Here is a 17210-nt window from a genome sequence, read left to right as displayed (position 1 = left end):
ATCGCGTAACACTTGTGTTCTCCGGTCTAATATCCCAATTGGTCATTCAACATAGGTCAAGTCTTTCCTGAGTGGGATTGGTTCGTACTCCAAAACATGGGACGGGTCAAGTTGATACTTTCTTAGCAGCGATACATGAAAAGCATTGTGAATGCTGGCCAACTCAGGAGGCAAGGCAAGTCGGTATGCCATGTTTCCAATTCTTTCTAGAATTTCAAATTCGAGGTCTCTCCTACGGTTATCGACGTAACTCTTCTACCGACTTTGGGATGCGTTGAGCCGCTCTCGAATTAAGGTAATTTTCTTAGAAGTTATCTCGACGATTTCGGGCCCCAATAATTTCCTTTCGCCTACTTCATCCCAACAGATTGGCGACCTACACTCAAAAGGTGCCATTTGAATACTGGCTTTTAAGCTATTGTTGTAGGAAAACTCTATTAGGGGCAAGTGTTCCTCCCAGTTTACCTCAAAATCAGTGAGACACGTCCTTAGCATGTCTTCTAATGTCTGAATGGTTCTCTCTAATTGTCCATCTGTTTGGGGGTGAAAGGCGGTGCTAAAGGTAAGCCAGGTCCCCAAAGCTGATTGCAGACTTGCCCAAAATCTAGAGGTGAACCTGGTATCTCTGTTTGACACATTGTTGATAGTCACCCTGTGTAATCTCACAACTTCTCTGATATACAATTAGGCCAACTTGTCCAAGTTATAAGTCACGCAAACCTGTAAGAAGCGCACTACCTTAGTTAATCTGTCTACCACGACCCAAATAATGTCATGCCCCGCACTTGACGTTGGTAATCCAAAGACAAAATCCATCGTGATGTTTTCCCATTACCATTCTGGTATGGGTAATGGTTGTAGTGGTCCGGCTGGTTTCAGATGTTCTGCCTTCACTTGCTGACATATCAAGCACTTAACGACAAATTGCCCCACATCCTGTTTCATGTTGTTCCACCAGAAGACCCTTTTCAGATCCTGGTACATCTTTGTACTTCCTGTGTGTACCATGTAGCGGGAGTGGTATGCTTCTTCTAGAACGACCCTTTTTACTCTCTCGTCATTAGGAACACATACTCGATCCTTAAATCTCAACAACTCATCACCACCTATAGAGAAGTTCTATTTTTCCTCCATTTTCATTTCTTCACCGATCTTCATAAGTTGAGGATCTTCATTTTGTGCTACTCGGATTTATTGAAAGAGTTGGGGCTCCATTCTCAAACATGAAAGTATTCCTACCCATCGCTAAGGGGCCGAGATGGGTGCCACTCCACCACATCTTCTAATAGTTTCATCTCTCGAACCAGTAGATGTGCCACTGAAACCACAACTTTCCAGGTTAAAGCGTCAGCTACTACGTTAGTCTTGCCTGGATGGTAATCGATTGTACAACCATAATCATTTAATAGGTCCATCCATCTTTTCTACCTCATATTCAATTCCTTTTAGGAAAATAGGTACTTGAAACTCTTGTGGTCTGTGAACACCTTAAATTGGGCCCCATAGAGGTAATGTCTCTAGATCTTTAATGCAAATACTATGGCCGCCAGCTCCAAGTCATGAGTTGAGTAGTTTTGCTCATACGGCTTCTACTGTCTGGAGGCATAAGCAATAACCTTACCTCTCTGCATGAGCACACCTCCAAGCCCTTTATGGGATGCATCTGTATAAACCACAAAGTCTTCATTCCCTTCGGGCAAGGTCAGTATTGGCGTTGTGGTAAGTCTTTTCTTAAGTTCATGGAAGCTTCTCTCACAGTCCTCAGACCATACAAATCTCACGCTCTTTTGGGTCAGCTGAGTAAGGGGAAGCGCTATCCTTGAGAATCCCTATACAAAGTGTCTGTAGTATCCTGCTAACCCTAAAAAGCTACAAATTTCAATCATATTTGTTGGTCTCTCTCACTTAAGTACGACTTCAATCTTAGAGGGGTCGACTTTGATCCCATCCTTAGAAATGATGCGACCTAGGAAGGCTACACTAGGGGGCCAAAATTGGCTCTTGCTTAATTTGGCATATAATCTTTCCGACTTCAAAGTTTGCAATATAGTCCTCAGATGTTGCTAGTGTAGTTCTTGGCTTTTCAAATATACCAAAATATCATCAATAAAGACCACTACAAAATCATCCAGAAAGCGGAACACTCTATTCATCAAATCCATGAAAACCGCGGGGGCATTGATTAACCCCAACGGCATCACGAGGAATTCATAATGACCATACAGATTTTGAAAAGTGGTCTTTGGGATGTCTCCCTCCCTGACCCGCAGTTGGTGATAACCTGATCGAAGGTCAATCTTTGAATGCACTTAGGCCCCTTGGAGCTACTCGAAAAGGTCATCGATGCTAGGCAGGGGTACTTATTCTTCAATGTTACTTGGTTCAACTGCCTATAATCAATACACAGTCTCAGGGACTTGTCCTTCTTTTTCACAAACAGAACCGGTGCATCCCAAGGCAACACACTAGGTCGGATGAACCCCTTATCCAATAATTCTTGCAACTGCTCCTTCAACTCTGTTGGAAACCTTCTATACGGGGCTTTGGAGATGGCAACAATGACAGGGATAACAACTATTTCAAATTCAATTTCCCTCATTGGAGGTAGGGATGACAGCTCTTCTGAGAATATCTCAAGGTACTCTCTTACCACGGGTACCTCTTCTAGCTGGGACTGAATGTCCCGATTCTCCACTATGTAGTCTAGATACCCGCCACACTTCTTAGCCAGGAGGCGAGAGGCCAGAAGGGCTAAGATAAAGTGCAGGGGGGAAGTGTCCCTAATGCCCACAAAGTATAACTCTGCATGGTTAGGACGTCTAAAGGTTACCGTCTTTTCATGGCAATTGACGGTGGCATAGTGGATGTACAGTCAGTCCATGCCCAGAATAACATCAAAGTCCTGAATATCTAGGTGAATCAGATCTACTGGTAGGTCACATCCATCAACTATAGTTTTACTCTGTCTATATACCCTATCAGTTTCCATAGAAACTCCCATAGGTGTGCATACCACTAAAGTATAGTTAATACATGCAGGTGTAACATTCAAATGGCAAGCGAAATGGGGTGTAACAAAAGAATGAGAGGAATCAGGATCAATCAGAGCTTTAACTTTAATACCGCAAATCGAGAGCGTACCTCTAATCACCGAGGTAGATGCCTGAGCTTCTTGTTCGGTGAGGGCAAATACTCACCTTTGTGTCTTCGGGTTATCCTCTGCCTTCACCATAGAACAATCTCTCACCCAGTGACAGGGCTTTCCACTCTGGAGGCATACGTTTGGCTTCCTGTAACACTCGACAGTAGTGTGGTTATCCCTCCCACAATGATTATAGATTTGGTATCAATCATTCTCCATGTTGACCGGGAGATTCTTCTGAGCCCTCTGGTTAAGCTGGTAAGGCCTTCCCCTAACATCTCTTCTTGATTCTTCCCAAACTTCCTCGATGATACGGCCTTCATCTTTCCTTCCTTCCTTGATCTGTGGTCATCGCAATCCCTTTCAATCTTTAGGGTGAGGTCTACCAAAGGGGCGTACGACTTTCAAATTGACTGTACTCTTCCTCTATTATCCAGCCGAAGGCCCCTCTCGAATTAGCCCCCTTTCACTCCTCGGTGTTAATAATGTGGGGCGCATACCTAGAGAGTTTTGCAAATCTGGCTGCGTATTGCTCTATTGTCATACCCCCTTGCTGGAGTTCAATAAATTCTACTTTTTTCTCTCCCTGACTGAATCTGGGAAGTACTTCTCATCGAAGGCTGCCAGGAAATTTTCCCATGTGGTCTCGATCCCTGACTCCCTCCAAGATTACTTCACCGAGTCCCACCAGTGCTCGGCTTCTCCTTCCAGCATGAAGGCTCCCAACCTAACTTTCTGCTCATCCAAGCAGTGCAACACTTCTAGGATCTTTTCTATCTGTCTCTTCCACCTTTCAGCCTTTTCTACTCCTCCTTGCCCTAAAAAGGTTGGGGCGCCAACCTTCTAAACCTCTCTATTAGGCCACTTTCATTCTGCTCCGGGGTAAGGGTAGACTGGGCTGGCATTGGCTCCTTCATCATCTGAGTAATAGCCCCTGGAGTCCTATAGAACTCACAGAGTGCCTCGGTGTTCTCATTGCTGGAACTCGCATTGTGGGTACAAGTCCTCAACATCTTCAACCTAGTCACAGGAGCACCCAGTCACCAATCCATCCTAAAACTATTATAAGGTTTCCTCTAAAACTCATTAGGCCAAGAATCCTATTCTGGCTGCTCTGATACCATAACTGTCATGACCCCGCCCCCGACTACTTTATCATACACGACGGAGGGTGGCCGAGTGTGGGTCTGTGACCATAGGTAGCGTTTGTCGCTCAGGTCGAAGTGGACTCAACGCCTTCATCTTGGTAATCAAAGTAAACCATGGAAACAACTAAATTAAGAACTTCAAGTACATGTGAATAATTAAAAACTTAGGAAACCCATTCATCCAAAAAGTCACTTCATAACATTCCTTCAAAAAATTACAATTCAGTCTGGGGCACCAGGGCCCAATCATACCTATGTTTCAAAATTAAATAAAATTTAGGGCTAACCGCCACACCACATACAAGATCTGGATTTCTCCGTAAAAGTAACTGGCTTCGACCCCCAGCTGCAAGCCCGTGCTTTCGACTCTGGGTCTGTCACTATTAGTCCACAAGCAGAGAAAACAATGGGATGGGCTCTAAAGTCCAGTAAGTAGATCTAAGTATTATGCATCATTAATGATTCTATTCATGCATTATAAGCAGCTCATTCAATTATAAGGAGTTATAGTGCAGCAATCATGTAAATTAAAAATCAAGCCAATACATCAATTTCAGGCATCATATCCAAATATCTGTTATCATTCGATCATCACAATCATCCGCATGCAGATTCACCATTCGAAATTACCCACTCACTCCTTAGTCCACCTACTCTCGAAGTAGAAGCCCTGTTCATTAGGCTAAGCCAATCTCATTGCTTAGAACCTCTACCATCTCTCAAGAGGAAGAGCAATGACAAGTGGGGAAATCCACTTCATAATGCCCTCATACTCACACATACGGTCCCCAGCGCGCATTAGGGGTTTCGATAGACACTTACCTTACAACGCGTCAGTTACTAGTCTCGTCTCATGAATCTTGGGGGGTGCGACCCTCCTATTTCAATTTCCCTAACTCCATCCTATCATTTAGCAAGTTAGGGGACATAGCCGGCATCACTTTTCTCAATATAGCAGTCCTCACTACCGATGGGTGTCCCATCGTGTAGCGGGCAGTACCAGTAAAACAATATCTACTACCGATGGGTGCCCCATCACGTAGTGGCCAGTATCACAGTATCATAACATGCTCAAGCATTGAATTTGCTCATACTAGATCAGTGTATTATGACAGATAACCCAATTTTCGTTATGCAAAAGTTGAGTCTTACTCAGAACTATCCGGCAGTCACGTACCATTATGACAATTTAGCATAAAGCATCCATTAAATGAGATCTATCACATGACATTTAAGCTTATTAATTATCCTTATGGCACTCATCATATAGTACTCGTCATGGAATTATCACATCGTCCACTTAACACTATGGCATTCAGTATTCATCACATAAAAATTAACACAAAGCACTCACGCTTATCGCTTATCAAAGGCGATACATTGCTACTTAAATTGCTTAGTGAGTAATTCAGAAAAAGGGTAACAGAAGACAATCATAGCACAAATTTCTGTGACGTTCGACAGTGACGTACCCCACTTCTCGGGGGCATAACTCCCAATCTAGGGAGAATTTCGAAATGCCTTAAACATGCAACTTTATTTACACACAAAACTTTAAAATGGCGGTGATTTGAAGGGATTTTGGCATCGTTTGATAGGTAAAAATCTTGGCACACAGAGAGAGATAATTGATGGAGTTTTCATGCAACAGTGAACCGTGACCTACCCTCGTATTTCAGGGCATAACTTTTAATCTACAAGAAATTTCAAAATTGTCCAAACATGCAGTTTTAATCTCATTCATAGATATTTCAAATGGTAGCAGTTTGAAAGTATTTGGAAAGATCGGTGCAAAATAAGTTATGGTCGCTGGAAATTTCAATGACTGTAGACAGCGACATACCCCGACATTTTCGGGCATATATTTTGATCCACCAGAGATTTGAACATGACGTAGAAAGCAAACTTAGACTAGACACGCATATCTTTCATTTAAGGCTGATTTGAGCCTATTTGGACCCCATTTAGTCACTTAAAAGTTCGATGCAAAAGCTCCCATAGTTCTTAGAAATTGTCCCTCTTCCAATTTTAGCATGCTTCCAAATAGAATGCATCATATCACAAGCCAATGTAACCTCCAATGCAATATATTATTTATATTAAGAAAATTTTGCAAGGAAAACTATTCCGTACATCTATCAAGTTCATTAACACTATTTAATCACTCGATTAAGCTCATTTTAATTCATCAACACCCATATACACCATTCTATCATCTCACCCATCATGTTTACTCAAGTTTGATCCCTATCAATTCTCTACCTTCTCTCTGATCACTCATCTCTGAGGCTCTTCGAGGGTGAGGTTTTTTGACGGAATTTGACCTAGGCTAACCTACACCCTCATTCTCTTGACTCCTTGGTGGTGCCGAGGCCTTCAAAGCTAGGACCTTTTGAACATGAACAAGCGAGATATCCTATGGGAAGTCGACCTTTGGGGCCGTGCAATCGATTGTTGATCCTCTCTACTCATCTCCTCCCACTTCAAATTTCATTCTCATTCCTCTCACCCTACACTCTTCTATCACCACTCGTTGTGGGGCTCTTCGGAAGTGGCTCATCGACAGGCTTGACCCACAGATGTCACTCTCTTGAATCCTTCGGGGTACTTAGGCCTTGTGCCTAGTACCTTTTTGCCTTCAATAATACCTCCTAGGGGAGGTCACTCCGGAAGGCAGCTTGAATTTCGAGTGGTTAACTCCCTCTTCCTCCACATCCTTCTTTCTCTCTCTGCACTCTTCTCACTAGCCTAGAACCCTAACCACCCCCATTAAACCTCTCCCATGCCTTCACTCTTTTCCTTATCCATAACCTAAACCACCTAAGATGAGCCAAGGATAACACGACTCCAGGAACATACAACATGCGAACATCCCGAAGCAGTGGCGGACTAGAAAAGGAGTAACTCCCAAATTGTGCCAAGAAGGCCGGGGGGCTTTCACATGATTGATCTAAGAGGGCACACAAGGGCTCGAGCGCATCCACGAACCCAACCCACGATGAGATAGGCCCACAAGCCCTTTCGCCACGTAAAATACCTCTCATACAGCGGTTTACCTATCCGCACCCACTCACACACGCGCACACTCGCATACGCGACGCAACACGGCATACCCCTCACGACTCGAGGTTTTTCAAGAGGGCAATCCCAGGCCAGCTCCCAAACCGGGTCCCCAGCTGCGATGAGATATCGGCCGAACCAATACTTTCATATCCTTTTCTTCTTTTTGTTCTTGATTTTTTATTCCTGTTTTAGTCCTCAACTTATTATTTCTCGAACCTTCAACTACATGGGCTCTGATGACCATTTGAGACATATTCTTTCTTATCTCGAAGTCTGGTCTCTTTTTCGACCCTCAGATGGGTCATTAACTGTTCAAGGCTGAAGTCTTTGGACATGTGCATCAATGTGTTCCTGAAGTCTTTCTAAGAGGGGTATTTTATCGTTTATTAACCCAAAATGGAATAACTAATCAAATTTAATGCGATTATACTCTAGTTCATAGGCTATGATTTGAAATTCATGAATTGAGCCAATACCAATCTTTCTTTGGTAATTTCAAAATTTAAGTATATGCGAATAAGATACTTCTTTCTACCAACATATTCTTCTTTATATTTAGCCTCTAGAGCCTCTCAAAGTCCCTTTCCAGTTAGCATTTTGAAGTAAAGATCAAACGAATGATCATTTAGAGCATTCAAGATATACTTATTACATATGTAATCATTTTCATCTCATGCTTCAATTTTCTTCGGCAATCCTATTTGAAGCAGTCTGATCACTAGCATTTTTTGAGGGAGTAGTTGCATCAACGGGATGTGGTTTCCTTAGTACCTACTCTACTTTTAAAGACTTCAACAAAAACTGGCATCCTCTGAAATTAATTTCTTCAAAACAATCCAGTCTTACGAAATCTTTGGTCATTGCTTTTAGCGAGCTTTCAGTAGCCATCTCATAATCTTAAATACTTCGAAATTGTCAGTTTCTATACAATTTTTGCTATTACCCTTTTTCCAAAAAATTCAACATCACTTCCCCTTATCTGAGATCTGTGTCAAAAGAAAAATACCAGAATACTCCTAGTACTAGTCAGATTCCCATAGGAATTGGATAAGGTTTCGAAGGTTATATCTGGTAAGAAAAACACTTCTAGTACTAGTAGAATTCCCCATAGGAATTAGAGCAGGTTTCAAAGGTTTTACAGAGTGACGACACATGTCCGAGATCGGGAGGCACTAGAGGAGCTTGCTTTCTTTGAAGTGTTTAACGCCCCCGACTTAGTTAGAAAACCGATACGTAAATGGTACCGATGAAAACACTCCCGGGATATAGCCAGATCAGAAAGAAATCCCTGGATCTTTGAGTCGCACGTTGAAAGACTCGCTCAAAACCACAACAAAATCAAACTGATACGTTCTTCACTGTTACTAAAATATTTCGACAAAACTTATTCAAAAACGTCCAAATGGTGTCTCTATATTAACAGGAGACTCCCTTAGCAAACAAGGTATTGTAACAAGTTCTATGATGGGTGAACAGACCTCATGAAAACATGGCATACCCATCATAAGTCATATAGAATTTTGGCATCACCCAAAAGTAAAATGAAAATGCACAGAGAGAGAGAGAGAGAGAGAGAGGGGGAGAGAGAGGACGTACGATCTCTGACCTTTTTTCATCTCATTTCTTCTCCTTCCTCAAGACCCAAATCAAACTTGAACAAAGGAGAAGAGTATGATGGGTCATGGTTAAAATGAACGACATCACCGTACCGAGGATCACCCTATTGTGATGTCAACTCATCACAACAATGAGGCAAATAACAAAAGTATTTAAAAAGGAGAGAGATAAGTTAGGGCGCCGCATCTCACCCGAATAAAAAAAAAAACCATGAATACTCGTAGGAGTTAAACGAACTAAATAGAAAAGGATTAGAATGCAAATGTGGTTCAAAGGACCACCCTTAGCAAAGAAGACCGACAGAAAAGAAGAGGTAGAAAATGCATGTTTGTTTTGAAACAAAACATATATAATTTAACAATCCCATGCCTATTTCGAAATTAAAAGACCGCGAAAGAACATCAAGAAAGGGAATGCATAAGGGGACTTGAACACTTACATAGTATTGCAGAGAATGCTTATTTTTAGCCCCTATACTATTGATCGTAACTCAGCTTCATAAGTCGATACCACCAATGTTCGTAAAATTGGCTGGTCCAACTCAAAACCGGCTGGTCACATCGGAACCAGGCACTTACCTATCTGGTTTTTGCCGATTTTGGTGATCGGATCTTGTATTTTAAAATATATATATATATAATCTTAAAAAATAAAAAATTTATTTGTAACTTGTTTTTAATATTTTTTTATCATTTTGGCAAAGACTGGAAGTGTTTTGGCCATGAATCATTATTTTTATATTTCCCATCGTTTTTTAAAACTATTAAAAATATGCCTGGGCACAAACCTATTTTTTAGAATATATGTTTTTTCTATAATTTTAAATTTTATTGGATGTGTTATGTTTATTTTATTTTATTTTGACCGTATTCAAAGTTTTATTGAATGTGTTCTGTTTAATCAAGCTTTAAATATAGTCCTAATTAACTTACCCAAATTGTTTGACAGGGGAAAATGTTTATTCCGATCCGTATGGCCACTAGAGTTGGCAATGGGCAAGGCAGCCCAGCCCACCCCAGTCTTCACCGCTCTAGGCCATGAACTATGACCTGCGCGCCGAGATTGGACAGTGTTTTATTTTTCTTCATTTATTTATGGCCCAGCGTGACCCTAAAAGAGCCAATGTTGGGCCTGGGCTGGGGCCGACCTTGTGGGACCGGGACAGGGCCAAGGCTTCCCCCTCCCATTGCCACCCTTAATGTCCACATAACACTTGCTGTGTCTACGGTCATAATTGTTTATACTATATTGGAGACTGACGTGGCCGACCATTAACTTATTGTCATGTTTGACTGGTCCCTACCTCTTTCCATCGCCTTCTTTCTCCATAAAACAAAATTAAATCAATTAATGGGACGGGGATGACCACAGTGGCCATATGGATCATAAAATATTTAGTGTATGGAACGGTCATTCAAAAAACACCCCATCTGCACGATATCGTTCGGTCCAACTCAGGAATTGGTCACCTTGTATCGATTTTATCAATATTAGAAAATCGTCCAGTCCTAAAAAAAACTGGTAATTTTTTACAGTAAAATGGCATTTTGCTATAGTAAAACTGTAGATTCACATACCTGACCCGAGTTTTGTCGATTCACTGTTTTTTCACGTGTTTTTATCACCAATTCACTATTTTTTTTTGTACAGTAAAATGACTATCCAAACTGCCGATTCACCACTCTAGATCGATTTTTGTGAGGCCCGATCCAGGTCACCAATTCTTTTTTTAAATCACTGATATGGAGCATAGTGCATTTGCCCTTACTATTTATATAAAAAAGGATGACGTGCTCATGCCTCCACGGTGATGGGGCCTCCTAATCCCTCAGCCTAAAACGAGGTTTTGCCCTTACTATTTATAAAGAAAAGGATGACGTGCTCATGCCTCCACGGTGATGGGGCCTCTTAATCCCTCAGCCTAAAACGACGTACGAACCCCTGCCTAACGTTGTAAGAACATGTACGTCTCCGTCTCTTCATCATATTAACACAATTAAGCACACATTTGTTTGTCATATGCCTATGGTACGTACTATACTATTTTAGAGAGGGCTCTCCCTATAAATAAGAACTAGGCAAAATAGGCAATCAATCATCTTTTGCTTATTTCATGAAATAAAATGTGAAAGAGAAAATATGTGAGCCTCTCCGTCTCCCATGTGCCGAGTTATTAGCGACTTAGGGTTTTTGCTATGGCGTAAGGGCGCATCACATGTAAGTCCTATTAACTTACCCAAATTGTTTGATGGGCAAAAATGTTTATTATGATCCATATGTCCACTAGAGTTGGCAATGCTCTAGACAGCCCGGCCCACCGTGTCTTCTTTGCTCTAAAAATTAAGGTCTACGCCACGAACTAGTGTTGGCCCAGTTCAGCCTGGCCGAGACCTCTTTTTTCTTTATTTTTGTTTTATTTTTTTCATTAGTTAATGGCCCAGCCCGACCCTAACACAACCGGTGTTGGGCCTAGGCAGGGGCGGATCCTATGGGGACCACGAAAGGGCCAAGGCTTTCCCATCCCATTGCCTCCCTTAATATCCACATAACATATGTGGTCTAGAGTCATAATCGTATAACTTTGTTGGAGATTGTATGGGACCCACCATTAATTTATTGTCATGTTTGATTGGTCCGTCCCTCTTTCCATCACCTTCTTTTTCAAAAAAACAAAATTAAATCAATTAATGGGATGGAGATGACGCACAGTGGTCCTATGGATCATAAATTTTTGGTCCTATGGATCATAAATTTTGAGCTCATGGATAAGTGATTTAAAAAAGGGAAAAGCTTATATAGAGCTGAGGGTCTAAACAAGCAAATTTCAGCCTACCAAAAAAATTTCACTAGAAGATGTTGTTTTGATGCCCAGATATCCTCAAATTGATCATCTCGGCCACAAGATGAATGGACATCAGAAAAAATAATGGATTTCAAGTTTTAAAAATAATATATTTTGTAATATATTTTTAGACCGTCAATTTTCAAGATTTTCAAGTTTTTATAGATTTGTCGATCGGCACTATTTTTTAAGCTTTAAGCTTTATAAATAATTATGAAAATATATTTTAAGGCTATCACAAAGATTTCCAGTATTAAAACCACATTTCTTGACGCCATTTGAAGGTAGGCTCTAATTTGATTGTTTAGATCCTACGCTCTATACAAACCGCACCCTTTAAAAATGTTGGGTCGGCATGGAATAACCCGGTCCGACTTGGAAATCGGTCACCCAATGCTGACTCCGTCAAGATATAAAAAATCATTCGGGTCTAGAAGATAACCGGCGATTTGCTACAATAGAGATGAGGCTCTAAACAATTAAATTAGAGCCCACATCAAAATCTAGAAGATGTTGTTTTTAATAGAAATAAAATTCCAAATCTACAATTTTTTAAAAAGCCACAATAGACAATTTTGCTCTTTCCTTTTTGAAAGGAGAATGTAACAAACTAGGAAAGTATATAATGGCAATACAATGGTGTAATATACACTCTCCTATTTTATTTTATTTTTTTGGGTAAGTCAGTGGGGGAGAAGGTCCCTTGCCCGTTTTTCATTAATAAGTAAGAAATAAAAAGTTTACAACTCATTACCATAAAACCCTAGAACAACGCACTTGTGCCAAGTCATGAGTTAAAGCAAGGCGAATAAAATCTGATGGACGAGAATGCCAAACAGTAGCTCTTTGATAAGATGTAGCCCTCTGGGCAAGAATATCAGCCACCATATTGGCTTTACTAAGGATGTGAGAAATTGACCGCCTACACTTAGAGAGATGTTGTCGAAAATTTATTGCCACCGTATGTAACTTTCATGGAGGTCGCTAGCGTTCATGAATAACATTAATGAGCAATGCTGAGTCACTTTCAGTCTGAATAGGGTAGCACTATAGCTGATCATCTAGGATTAATGCCTCTTCTAAAGCGCAAAATTCCGAATAATTATTAAAGGCGATTCCAAAAGGCTTGATAAATGTTGCAAGAAAAGCACCATCAGAATTCCTAATAACACCCCCCCCCCCCCCCCCCCTCCCTGCTTAGCCTGGGTTATGAAAAGAAGCTCCATCAATGTTTATCTTGAAGTGATTAGGGCTAAGAAATAACCATGTCACTGAATTAGTAATTTTATCCCTCTGCTGATACCATTTGAACTGTAAGTTTTCAATTATCGTCTTTTCTGACAAATGGAATGTCTAGGATTTAACATCAGCTAACTCTCGAACATGAGAAATGATATGTCTGACTAATTGTTCCCTTCTAGTCAACCTATCATGGAAAACTCTCCGATTGCATTCCGCCCATAAGAACCATATAGTTGTGAAGAATAAAGACGTTCAGATATTGAAGAAACCATTTGATTTGAATCTAAATGATAACCATTTTCTCAACATCATAGGAATAGAACTACCAGAGATAAAGCTCTTACCGCATCGCCAAGCAATCAACCTCTATAGAACCTGCGAAAAGTCACAAAGAAATAATAGATAACATAAACTATCATCACTATTTTTGCAAAAGGGGTATACAGGAGGAGCCATAGCAATCCCACGCTGCTACAAGAGAGAAGTAGTAGGTAACCGATGATGGAGGGCCAACCAAGAAAACCATTTCGCTTGGGGGATGACATTTTGCTGACCACAAGGTTCTGAATATCGGCTGAGAAATTCCCTTGTTATGAATATGCTCCTTGGCTTCTTTAATTGAGAACAAATCACTCACAGAATTAATCCACACCAAAAAATCCCTATGTGGCTGTAGTGGAAGGATATTGTTCTGAACCTCCTTTCATATCTATGTCAAAAAGCCTGACGTAGGCAGGGGTAAGACCCAAGATTGAGGAACACCCCCAATATGATCAGAGACCTTTGGCATAGCAACCTCAAGTTCCTGATAAACAATCGTACCATAAGAGTCCCATATTGACTTTTCTGATAACCACGAGTCTGCCCAGAAGTCTACAAGTCGACCATCATCAATAACACATTGGACGTTATCCTTCAAATGAGATAACCCAAGCCGAATACCCTTCTAAGCATAAGATGAGTATCTTTTGCATTTAGTCTCCCATATGGAAGAATTCTTGAAGTAACAATGCTTAAAAAATTGATCAAATAAGGATGAAGGATCTGCCAATATTCTCCATGCTAATTTCAACATCCCTGCAATATTGAAGCCGACTATATCACATAACCATGAACCCCCTTCTTCTTGAGGTAGACAGATTGTGTTCCATTTAACTAGGTGAACCCCCTTCTTTCCAGCCATGCCTGCCCATAGGAAGTTTCTCTGCAACCATTCAATCATATTACAAGTTCTCTTTGGTAAAATAAATGATGGAATCTAGAATATAAAAGAAGCGTATAAAACTAATTTCAACAATTGGAGACGTCTTGCATAAGATAAAGTCAAAGCCTGCCAAGAACCTATCCTTTCAATAACTTTTTCAACCAAAGCATGACACTGACTATGCTTCAATTGACATTGAAACAAAGGTAGCCCTAGGTAATGGACTGGAAGGGACCCTTCACCAAAACCAAGTTCCTTCAAAATCAAATATTTATTGCCTTGCAAGGCCTCAAAAAAGAAGGCTTTGCTTTTTGCAATATTAAGTTCTTGTCCTGTGGTTGCTTCAAAAATAGAGAGAACTGACTTCATAGCAACAACAGTATTAATTGAAGCATTACAAAAAATCACAGCATCATCTGCATAAAAAAGATGTGATATTTTATAATCACAACCCGAAAGAAAAGCCCTGGTAATTATACCTTGCTTGATAGCATAGTCCCATTATCTACTCAAGAATCACCAATAGAAAAAGACAAGGAGTTAAGGGATCCTCTTGTCTCAAACCTCTTTCCCCTTAAAATAACCCTTAGGAGAATCATTACGCAATACAGAGAAGGAAGGAGTGGATATGCATAAACGGACCCAACATATAAAAGTATCTGGAAAGCCCAAAGCCTTCATAGGAGTAATAACAAATGGCCAAGCTACTTTATCATACACACTGCTCAAATCTAAATGCAAGTACATTTTTGCCCTATTAGATTACTTATTGCAGATAGATATGAGTTCATTAACCATGAGGATGTTATTTGTAATAAGTCTACCTTTCAAGAAGGCAACCTGTCTAGGGTCAATCAAATCATTTAGCACTACCTGTAGGCGATTAGAAATGATTTTACTAATTATTTTATACAGCACATTGCATAAACCAATTGGACAAAAATCATTCATAATAATAGGAGACAAATAAAGGTGGCATTAATTTGTTTAAAAAATTTATCTTTTTTAAGGAAATCATTAAGAGCCACAAAAATATCCTTCATGAGCACCTCCTATCCAAATTTATAAAATTCCACCGAGAAACCATCAGGGCCCGAAGCACTGTGACATTTCATTCCCCATATACAATCCTTTATCTCTTCCATAGAAATATCCTCAACTAACTTCTTCTGCTAATGAGTGCTAAGTAGAGATAGTGGCAAAAAGTATTCAACCATATAAGTATCAACATCATTTTCCTGAGCTAAAAGATCTTCGAAAAAACCTATCATGTAATTATCAATATCTACTTCAGAAGGCAAAGAAATTTCATTCTGATATTTTAGGGAGATAATACGATCATTCCTTCTCCTAATTACAGTAGATAGATGGAAGAATTTTGTATTCGAATCCCCATCCTTCAACCATTTTTGCCTCGACTTTTTCCTCCATATTCTCTCTTCATGTCCCAATAACTGCTGTAATTTTCAGTACACTCCTTCTCTTCTAACATTAAAATTTCATTGGAAGGGTCAAGGCAAAGACTATCATGTAGAATAGATATCTTTTGCCGAACTTCCAAAATAGCATCACTCACATGGCCAAATACTTCCTTATTCCAAGCACGCAAATCTCCCCTGTCTTTCAGCTTTGTAACAAAGCGAAACATAGGTGTACCCCCCACTCTGCCTTACCAAGATGCTGAAATTATATAAATAAAATAATGAGTTTTTTCCCAAGTGGAGAAGTATTTAAAGGGTTTTGCCCCAAATGGATACAAATTTGATATGGATACTATCAGCGGGCAGTGGTCAGTATTTCCCTTTGGAAGCAGCTCTACTTTGGACTCTGGATACGCCAACATACATTCTGTAGTCGTCATAGCACGATTCAATCTTCTTCTAATACATCTTCTAGTAAGCTGACTGTTAGACCAAGAAAACTAACCCCTTGTTGTCCCAAGGTCAGTTAACCCACAGTCTGACATAACTTGTACAAAATCCCTTGAATTCGGTGGTAAATAGCCACTCCCACCCATCCTTTCTAAACTATCCAATACGGTATTGAAATCTCCTAGTACCAACCAAGGTACTGTAGTAGCAACCCCTAGACATCTCATATGATCCCAAAGTAAAGCCCTCTGAGAGACGAAGTTAAAAGCATATAGCTCAGAAATAATTGACATACAACCATTAGATAAACGAGTGGCCTCCATAGCAATCATCTGAACATTGATACTAAGAACAGTGATTGAATAAATTGATGGGTTCCAAAGAAGCAAAATTCTTGATCTACCATCAACATTCTTAGCAACGACATTATTATAAAAACCCAATTTCTTTGACCACACATTAGTCAAATCCACACACAATTTTGTCTCAAGCAGAAATAATAATCCCACATTGTGTTGATTTTTAAGATCCCCAATATCAGATACCCTACCGCGACCTTGAAGGCCACGGACATTCCATGCTACAACAAACTAACATATATAAACTGTTAATTTTATGGCTTGTCAAAAATAGGCTTACCTTCATTGGCCGATGAAACACCCTAGGTGGTGCGTTGAGCCTTACGAGATGCCACTTTCCTTCCACCAGTAGATGTCGAAGATGCTACTGCTTTAGAGCGCAACTTGTCTTTAGACATCCCATCACCAGCAGCACCCGCCTGCATATGAGTGGTATTAGTCTTCTTCTTAGCGTCGGCACCCTCCACAATAGGCTTAGGAACTATTCAATAAGGCATGAGAGGACCCTCTTCAACATCCCCATCAGAAGGCAAGGTCCCGAGCATTCTCATATCCACTATTGAAGCAGCATTATCGTCTTGAAGCACAATAGTGTCATCATCTTGAAGCAGTCTGATGCTTGATTCATCAAAAAAAGAATTTTCTCTCTCTAACCTAACAGAATCCAATACAGGAAGCCAACCCATCTGAACGTCAACAGTAGTCCCATTGTTGTTAAGATT

General features: G+C 40.4%; 1 protein-coding gene across 1 annotated transcript; it reads right to left on the bottom strand.

Moving 5' to 3' along the window:
- Window positions 1-13413: 13413 nt before the first annotated feature.
- On the bottom strand, window positions 13414-16913 carry LOC148780515 (uncharacterized). The gene is made up of 6 exons (XM_088847804.1): window positions 16814-16913; window positions 16185-16709; window positions 14823-14917; window positions 13800-13967; window positions 13569-13666; window positions 13414-13429 (listed from the first exon to the last, which is right to left on the bottom strand). The coding sequence occupies exons 1-6, from the start codon at window positions 16911-16913 to the stop codon at window positions 13414-13416; spliced, it is 1002 nt and encodes a 333-aa protein (XP_088703930.1).
- Between the last annotated feature and the right edge of the window lie 297 nt (window positions 16914-17210).

Source organism: Amborella trichopoda, chromosome 9 (assembly GCF_054954075.1).
Source record: "Amborella trichopoda isolate Santa Cruz 75 chromosome 9, AtrichopodaSantaCruz75HAP2 v2.0, whole genome shotgun sequence".
Classification (NCBI taxonomy): domain Eukaryota; kingdom Viridiplantae; phylum Streptophyta; class Magnoliopsida; order Amborellales; family Amborellaceae; genus Amborella; species Amborella trichopoda.
This window is presented reverse-complemented; position numbering and strand designations above follow the sequence as displayed.

Bases quoted from the DNA above. Each gene is read 5' to 3' on its own strand.
- LOC148780515 (XM_088847804.1), bottom strand. From the start codon at position 16,913: ATGCAGGCGGGTGCTGCTGGTGATGGGATGTCTAAAGACAAGTTGCGC. The intron at 14,918-16,184 runs GTTAGTTTTCTT...TGGGCTTTCCAG, and splicing joins TGACCTTGGGACAACAAGGG to ATACTTTTATATGTTGGGTC. The intron at 13,667-13,799 runs GTCTTACCCCTG...TCTCAATTAAAG, and splicing joins GGGGTGTTCCTCAATCTTGG to AAGCCAAGGAGCATATTCAT.